Below are 9284 nucleotides of genomic sequence, written 5' to 3' on the forward strand. Positions count from 1 at the left end.
GTTGGTTGTCCGCAAAGGCTTTTTTATAGGTGCGAGCCCATGCTAACAATGTTTAAGTTTCCCTATCATCTTCAAAGACGGCCACACTGAATACCATTTCTCGAAATGAATGTTTCAAAATGCTCGTGCATTTAAATCGATTTTTAAAATCAAACGTCAACGCCAGAATGCCATGCTATTAAGCCCGATGTTGAGACGGAAACAATTTGTGATATGAGCTAGTGTTTCTACGGTGGCATAAGTGCGTAAAAAGTCAACAAAAAGGCATAAGTTTTTCGAGTGAGTGTGCGTGTGGCAATACACACGTAATCTGCGTATGTGTGTGTGTGAACCAGCTCAAGTTTACTAGTATGTGTAATTGCCTTGAAAACAACATAATCTGCTTATAAGGAAAATAAAAAGAGAAACAGCGAAAAAAGTCATTGTGTACATAATAATACGTGCACCCACATGCACACATAGTTAACATAGTGCAGGTGCCCTGTTATTCTTGCTTTTCGCTGTTAAATCAGCAGTTAGATTCTGTTAAGTGAACAGAGGGGTGTGACCGTACTGTGTAAAATACCGCCGCCAGTATGACCGCGCTGACAGAGCCCAAGGCTCTCCAATTGTCATTAGAAAATCTCACATATGTATTTTTCTTTTCCCCCAAAAAAAACAGCAGCAGCACACAGCATTAAAATCAGCAGCAAATTAAAAAAGTTAGTGATAAGTGTGAAACTGGTGCAAAAGTCGTGGAAAAAACGCAACGGGCTTGTCTAGCACAGCCCGACAACAACGACGGGAGAAAAGGGCTGCGCAAAAACGTAAACAAAAGCAAGTAGAAAACGGGACAGGAGAAAAAGACAAAAGCAACAGTAAAACCAAAGGAAAGCCAGAGGAAAACAAAGCCACTAAAGCGTAGAACAAGGAGGGGAGCTGAGAAGGGAACGGTAGTGAAGAGAGGAACAGGAACAGGAAGAGACGAAGGTAGAGGAAAAGAGAATTGCGAAGGAGCAGCCAAGCAAAAGCAGAGGCGCAAAACAGAAATCAAAAAATGGACTCGGACAATGACAATGATTTCTGCGATAATGTCGATTCGGGCAACGTTTCCTCGGGCGACGACGGAGATGACGACTTCGGCATGGAGGTGGACCTTCCGAGTTCCGCGGAGCGCCAGCTGGACCAAGACGACTACCAATACAAGGTGCTCACCACCGACGAGATTGTGCAACACCAGCGGGAGATCATCGACGATGTCAACGTGCTGCTAAAGGTAAGACGTTTCGAAGTGGGAGAACCAAGTGCAGTGAACACCTAATAGCAGGCAATCCTAATTGGAAAAAGGGAATTCCCCCTACAGTTTATGGCCACTTTGCATTAGGGACATGACATTGTATTTCTGTAGACAAGCTTAAACGTTTAACAATTCAGTCGAACCTTCCCACCAAGGACAATCATCAGTTAAGCTTACTGACTTTAGATTCACTTATTGACCTTTTTGGCTTTTTCCTGTGCAGCACAGTGAGCGCTAGTGACTCAGAATGAAGAGAAACTAAAAAAACAAAACAAGAGTCAATAGGCTGTAAAAAAAAACATATGCTTATTGTATCTTCCTTATTATTACCGTCTTAATCGGGTGTTAGTTTTTGAGTCTTATCATGTCCATTTGATTTGTGAAATATTTTTGCATATTTCAAAAGTCGAATCTTGAGTCAGTTGCAATGCTTATTCCCTAGCTAACACAATACCAAAAACAACTATGTTGATATGTTGTTAGTAATTCAAAACCATAAAACCAACATGAAATTTATAAACAAATATTTACTAGTTGATTTAATTTCGATTAACAATATTTGACTCTAACTGTAACATTAGAATTTTAAAAGAAATAAATTCAGAATGCGATAAGAAGTATTTAATTTATTAATTTCATCATAAGTTCCACAGAATATCGCATGAAATGTTAACCCAGCAGATACTGTACTGCACGTTTGTACTTTTGTGCTTGTGTACTCGCGCATTTCAAGTCCATTCCCCTCTGTCTGCTCGCCGCTCTGCCTGGGATATGGGATAAGCTGAAGGTCGTCCGCTGATGGCCGACAGTGCCAGTGAAATCGGAACACAAGCACCCAAGGTCGCCAGATCCGCATACCACATCCGCATCCCTTATCCACATCCGCTTCTGCAGCTGATTTGGCCAAACTTGACTACAAGTCGCCCTTCTCACTTCCACTGCTCTCGAGATACAAGAACAAAATTTAAAATCATTTTGTATGTTGTTATTGTTGACCAAAATAAACCTATTTATTTCTATTAAATTTTGCAAAACTTATTGCCCAAAGATTTAAAGAAAAGATTGTATTTCATTATAAAAAAATAGAGTTCACTTTACTGAAATGTTGACTTTTTGTGTTGACACGCTTTTCGTTTGATGCACATATATTCTGTAGCTAATTGTCAGTTAAATATAACACTTTCAAATTTCTCTTGAATGTTAATTTTAGCAATTTTCACATTTTTCTTTCAAAGGTGGATGAAATCGTCCATACTCTTTTATACTTTTTTACATTTGTATATCGTTTATTCAAAACTTTATACCAACAAAAAGGTAAAAGTAATTAATGATTTGGCATTGATTTCGAGGCCAATTGGGATTCAAACACACAAACCTTCTTCCCTCTTGTCAGACCCATATATTAGCCATCATTCACTTACATTTGCGCTGTTCCCCGTCTTATGCCCACAGCTCCCCACACCAATGACGCGGATACTGCTGAATCACTTCAAGTGGGACAAGGAGAAACTCTTTGAGAAGTACTTCGACGAAAACAACGAGGAGTTCTTCAAATGCGCACACGTCATAAATCCTTTCACCAACGCCACCGAATCGGTCAGACAAAAGGTGAGCTGAGTGCTAAGGCTCCATTTTTCATACCATCTAATGCATTCAATCTTTTTTTTCCAGACCGCACGAAGTCAGTGCGAAGAGTGTGAAATATGCTTTTCTTTGCTGCCGCCAGATGTAAGTTGCGCCGAAGGAGGAACACCCTTTTCTTGTTGGGCTACCAATTAGCCATTGGAATTTCTAGTTGGCCAAAAAAAACCCCTTATCTGATTATAATGCTCGGGCGCTGCTTAGCCTTTCAAATCTATAATATTGTAAAAGACTTCATTTCTATTTTATCAATTATTTTATTGTTTGACCTTATCAATATTTTAGTTGCCTGATTTATAATTTTTGATTGTCCCCATTTATTTGAACTCACCTGGCGGAATCTGCTTCTGCTCGGTTATCACACGTTGTCAAAAAAAAAAGAGAAACACATAAGATCAGTATTGATAGGCGGCAGGAGACTTATTATCAAATGAAATATTAATAACCTATTTAAATGATGCATATTTGACTAATAGCTCTGTTCTGTTTTCCCCATTTAGTCCATGACCGGACTGGAGTGCGGACACCGATTCTGCATGATTTGTTGGCGCGAGTATCTGACAACGAAAATCGTGACGGAGGGTCTGGGCCAGACCATCTCGTGCGCGGCGCACGGCTGTGATATCCTGGTGGACGACGTGACCGTCACCAAGCTGGTGCTGGAGCCACGGGTGCGGGTTAAGTACCAGCAGCTGATCACCAATAGCTTTGTGGAGTGCAACCAGCTGCTGCGCTGGTGTCCGTCCGTCGACTGCACCTACGCGGTTAAGGTGCCCTGTGCGGAGCCACGTCGCGTCCACTGCAAGTGCGGCCATGTCTTCTGCTTCGCCTGCGGCGAGAACTGGCACGACCCGGTCAAGTGCTGCTGGCTGAAGAAGTGGATCAAGAAGTGCGACGACGACTCGGAGACGTCCAACTGGATCGCGGCCAATACCAAAGAGTGTCCCAAGTGCAGCGTGACCATTGAGAAGGATGGCGGCTGCAACCACATGGTTTGCAAGAACCAGAACTGCAAGCACGAGTTCTGCTGGGTCTGCCTTGGCTCCTGGGAGCCGCACGGCTCCTCCTGGTACAACTGCAATCGCTACGACGAGGACGAAGCCAAGACCGCCCGCGATGCACAGGAGAAGCTGCGTTCCTCGCTGGCCAGGTGAGCTTTTCCCTTCATAAATGTTCAACTATTGGTTTTTTAGTTACTAACAGCTTTTAAAAAACTTTGACAAAAAACATCTTTTGAAAAGGCAAGCATACATAAGTTTTTTGTTGAGCCAAAAACTCAATAGGATAAGGCGAAAAAACAAGGTCCCTTTCCCCCAGCATACTTTTTAAAATGTTTTTAATCCACAAGAGAGTTTGTGGCATCTATGATTTTGTATTGCTTTAAAAAGTTAGTCAGTAAAAGCATTTGGTTCGTCGTGACTTTGGCTTCAACTAATGAAAAGTAAACACAACTAAAACTAGTGTTGATTTTACTATACAACATCATTAAGCAAATTAAATTATTCCTTTGATTTTTTTTTATTGAAATGCAGATTTAACAGATGAGAAATTAAATGTTCTCAAGATGATAGTACCACCTTGTGTACAAGACATAAAATTTAATCCATTTGGTTTATCAACGCTTGTACTTAACGAAATTTGAAATTAAAATGTGGTTACTAAAAGCGGTTTAAATCTCTCAGCGGTGTCTTATATTCCACGCAATTTACTGAAAATGCCTTTTAGTGCCTAATCATGTACGCGCTTATTTATCTGCTTATTAGCTATTGTTAGTGATAACGATTGTAAGCTAAGGAAATGAATGAATCAGCTTTTATTTGCAATATAATTTTATCGCTAGTAAACAAGTGAACAAAGACAATTCAATTGTAAATCGAACTTAGGTATGTAATGAACCGATGTGCTCCAATATTACAAGTTTAAATATTTTTAAGATGGGTAACCCCAAAATTATATGTTCTTTATGTTTGATCTTGCATTAATTGTCAACGACTTGCATTGCTTGATTTACAGATATCTTCATTACTATAATCGCTACATGAACCACATGCAGTCGATGAAGTTTGAGAACAAATTGTATGCATCTGTGAAACAGAAAATGGAGGAGATGCAGCAGCACAACATGTCCTGGATTGAGGTAAGCTCGAAGAATACTCTACCAGAAAGCAGGGATTAATCAGCGAGTCTCGTTGCGATTGCAGGTGCAATTTCTGAAAAAGGCTGTCGACATACTTTGCCAGTGCCGCCAGACCCTCATGTACACATACGTGTTTGCGTATTACTTGAAGAAGAACAATCAATCCATTATATTCGAGGATAATCAAAAGGACTTGGAGTCGGCAACCGAGACGTTGTCCGAGTATTTGGAACGTGATATTACATCCGAGAATTTGGCTGATATTAAACAGAAAGTGCAGGATAAGTACAGGTGAGTGTGCGAGCTTCTGACCTAGTAATCCCCTAATCCCTCGATGATTTCCATTCCATTTCCGATAAGGTATTGCGAAAAGCGGTGCTCTCTGCTGCTGAAGCACGTGCACGAGGGCTACGATACGGATTGGTGGGAGTACACAGAATGACGAGAGTCATGGCTGGATAACTAAGCTAAGCTGAGCGGCAGGCAGTCGAAGTGTAGTTCCCGCTAAACGCCTCCCCACCCAGCATCCAAACAGCACCAAACACTATCCCTCATCCGCAAAACCAATACCACCCACCCACACAGTAACCGAAGCCGAAGAAGTTGAACAAAAGTTAAGGATAACGCAGCTGCTACACGGAAAGGCAAAAGGAAAGTAACGCGGAGATCTTGCAGAATGTATCCCAGATTAGAAATTGCAATACGGAATACGGAATACGGAATGAGAAACCATTTCAAAGCATTTGCGAAACCACAGAGAGAAGCGCTATAACAAATATATAATTACGTATATATTTTTCTTCGTAATGATCATCATAATGAGCATCAGGACACTAAGCAAGACAGAATCAGATAGAGACACACACTTGGACACACTCACACAACCAGTCACAAGGATCAGAAGCAGCAACAGCATATATATATAGTAAATAATCAACAGTTACAAACTTATTTGATGTTAACCGATTGCAAAGAGATCTTCATGTTATCAAAAACTAAAGAAAAACAAAACAAAACAAAAAACGAAAAGTTAGTGAATTCAAAGCTCCACGAATGAAAAACCAGGAAACAAGCCAGCAATAGAACCTAAACATATGTGAAATAAACAACACATGTAAGCAAAAACACTTGCCCAGCTTCCTTTCCACCTGCCCAACGTCCTTGGACCCTTCAACGTCCCGTTTCCTACCCTGTTCAGGCTTCAAGTTAGCGTTAATGTTCTTTAGTTACAATCTCAGTTCGATTTTGAATTTCGAATTTCTTCCAGTTTGTTAAGCCCCTATTTAATTTAATTGCCTAATTGCCTAATTGCCTATTCCCTTTCTATTTTCTGTTCAATAAACAATTGTGCTTAGCATACATATATGATGAAATGTAAACGTTTCCGATTTCGCGATACGATCGGAGAAGCTTTGTTTTTGTGGTGGGAGCAGAGCTACGCCCCATTCATAGTTCGTAATGGCCCCTCGAATATTGTAAATGTTAATTGGAGCCGGGTGGATCCCCAGGTTCAGTGCTCCCAACCGCGCTAACGATAACCCAAGTGAACTTTGCCTCAGCACAAATCGGAGAACATGCCGATACCCCCGACCCGAAACACACACTCTGAGTTGAGTTATATAGACGAAAAAAAATGTATAGTTGATGGGGGGAGAGAGACAGGGGGATCCTTGGATCCTTGGAGCGACCTCCTTGAGTTGGCGGCAAATCGTTGTATATAAATGAGAACAGTTTTGTCCATGGTTTCCTAGCCCGCCCACAAACACACAAAAGTGCACGTGTAACACCCGAAACTCGACTTGCCACGCCCCCCGCTAAGAAGGCGTTGGATCCTTTTACCAAGTTTCCGTTTTCAGCATTCTCTATATTCTTAAAAACAATAAATACAGAAAAAATTATATTTATAAACAAAACTAAATGGAAAACTCATTGAAATTAAATTGATGTAAAAAGTTTAAAGTTGTTCAAATTGAAAGAAAATGAAAAAATACCATAATGTGGAATAAAAAATATATATAAAAAAGCTGTAAAAATTATGAGAAACTATGTATGTATAATTAAAGATGAAATGTTGCAACAATTAGTGAAAATAAAAACTTTAAAAACATTTATTTGTCTGTTTTAAGATGAGGGGGAGTATTAACATCCGTTTATTTTACAGGTGGAAGAAACCCTTGCGATCCTATGAAGTGTATATATTCTGGGTTTGGATCATCAGACGGGTTTATCTTTGTCTGCCCGAGAGATCGAAAAAACTTTAATGGCAATGACAATCTTGGCTTCTTTAATTGAGATTCTAGTTATTTGTAAGCAGCGCAATTAATTGAATTTTTTACCTGCTAATTTACGCTCAAAATCTGCTACATTTTTTGGCAGCCACAGAATATATTAAACTAGAGGTCCTGTGCCCGCTTCGCTGGTAATATTAATATGGATAGTCTGGAAGTATGGATAGTATGAAAGCATGGATAGTATGGAAGTATGGATAGTCTGGAAGTATGGATAGTATGAAAGCATGGATAGTATGGAAGTATGGATTGTGCACTTACATACTTACTCTTAATAAATCTTGTACTTCATCCTTGTCAGCTTTGCACTCAAATTAACTTGTTGGTAATCGCCCCAAAGGTAAACCACTCTTCACAGAAAGAAGGTCCTGCGACAGTTTTCCTTGCAAACGGAAATTATCTGCCAAACGCATATTCAGATAACTGATTGCTAAAAGTTTGCAATTATTTTGTTGGTTTTCAATTCGTAACGACTTACGTTCCCATCTCGCAATGATTTTTTAAGGGGGTCTTCCTATGTGACGGCCTGTTTTTTAGGGTTATTTTAGGATTTTTTTTTCTACGACCAGTAAATATTTAGAGCTTCAAGTTTTTTATCATTTATTAACACATATTTGGACAGTATAAATAAAAAATTTCAGCAAAAAATATTCGGTCAAACTAGAGTTACAGCGCTCTGAACACCCCCGCCTCGAAAAAAAGAGCTCCCACTTCCTCCACGATTCCGGCTGATCGGCTTATCAGAAAAAAAAAAATAAACGGGGTTTTAATTTGTAGGCTTAAATGCACGGAATGAACTACAATCAAATGAATATAAAAAAATTGGATTTTTGATAGACATTTGAAAAAAAGTTGCAAATTTGGCGTTCTTTTTTTTGTTTTTTGCTATAAAAAAATCGAAGTTTTGAAAATTTTCGATTGATAATAGTTCATTCCATGCGTTTACATATATTGAGTGTGCCCTGTAAATTTCAAGTAATTCGGTCCAGCCGTTTCTGAGATACAATGGAGGAAAGTTTGAAAAACACAGTTTTGAGAAAAACGCGTTTAAAGTTTCTAACTGCCAACTCAGCGCTTCGAACCGCTCTTTCTTTTAACTGCTGTATCTTTAAAACGACTTCGAATTTTCTAAAATCGCTTTACTACCGTATTCTAGACATGTTAAGGGAGCAATTTATGAAAAAAAAAAAAAATCGTTTTTTTCAACCCATCACATAGGAAGACCCCCTTAAGACATTTTTAATGCCATAGGGTAAAGGAGGATAAATTTCATTTAAATAAATTTTTAACGAAAGTTATCTTCGGCAAACAGGCCTTGTGTATCCTTGAAGCTCGTATGAAGTTCTATGAAAATAATAATTACCTAATTTTGTTACTTTTGTACCACAAAAGACAACGAGTCTATGCCGAGTTTTTTAAAAAGAGTTCCCTGAATGTTTTATTTTAATTTTTTGAATGTGTCTATGTGGTAACCAGTCAGCTCCATTTGTTAATAAGTACTTTATAGTTAAAGTTAAAACTACGATTCGCGTTCTACTCATTGTTTTAATGGTGCAGTATTAGATGGTTATGCAAAGTTTCCAAGCAAATTGAAGTTTTTGATCGGAGTATTATTGTTCATCTGATGTCAGGTAGTCGAAGCATTCCTGTTTTTTATAAAAGTATATTTTTTTTATTATTATTTATTATTATTTATTATTATATGTATTTATTATATTATATTTCAGCCGAAAGCCGCTGCAGCTATGGCTTTTCTCTATTTCCTGTGGCTTAAGTTTCAAATTACAAATAATAATAATATATTATATTTCTTTTTAATTTTTATAAATTTTCCATTTCTTGAGTTTAAGGTCAAAGTTAGGGATATATACTCCGATAACTTTCGAATGAGAGCAGGGGTACCACAGGTCAGTGTGCTTGGACCGCTCCACTATTCATTGTT

General features: G+C 38.8%; 1 protein-coding gene across 3 annotated transcripts; it reads left to right on the forward strand.

Annotated features, from left to right (window-relative positions):
* Positions 1-70: 70 nt before the first annotated feature.
* LOC108091095 (E3 ubiquitin-protein ligase ariadne-1) lies at positions 71-6651 on the forward strand. 3 transcript variants are annotated; one of them, XM_017190112.1, is made up of 8 exons: positions 71-348; positions 662-1255; positions 2729-2884; positions 2948-3004; positions 3418-4067; positions 4931-5054; positions 5119-5345; positions 5415-6651. In XM_017190112.1, exons 2-8 carry the CDS (start codon positions 1037-1039, stop codon positions 5494-5496), a joined length of 1515 nt encoding a protein of 504 aa, XP_017045601.1. In that variant the 5' UTR covers positions 71-348; positions 662-1036; the 3' UTR covers positions 5497-6651. The 3 variants fall into 3 exon arrangements, with proteins under 3 accessions (XP_017045601.1, XP_017045600.1, XP_017045602.1); XM_017190111.1 differs by having other exon boundaries at positions 71-279; XM_017190113.1 differs by having other exon boundaries at positions 71-241.
* The last annotated feature ends 2633 nt before the right edge of the window (positions 6652-9284 follow it).

Source organism: Drosophila ficusphila, unplaced genomic scaffold (assembly GCF_018152265.1).
Source record: "Drosophila ficusphila isolate 14025-0441.05 unplaced genomic scaffold, ASM1815226v1 contig_198, whole genome shotgun sequence".
Taxonomy (NCBI): domain Eukaryota; kingdom Metazoa; phylum Arthropoda; class Insecta; order Diptera; family Drosophilidae; genus Drosophila; species Drosophila ficusphila.

Bases quoted from the DNA above. Each gene is read 5' to 3' on its own strand.
- LOC108091095 (XM_017190112.1), top strand. From the start codon at position 1,037: ATGGACTCGGACAATGACAATGATTTCTGCGATAATGTCGATTCGGGC. The intron at 3,005-3,417 runs GTAAGTTGCGCC...TTCCCCATTTAG, and splicing joins TTTCTTTGCTGCCGCCAGAT to TCCATGACCGGACTGGAGTG. The intron at 5,346-5,414 runs GTGAGTGTGCGA...ATTTCCGATAAG, and splicing joins AAAGTGCAGGATAAGTACAG to GTATTGCGAAAAGCGGTGCT.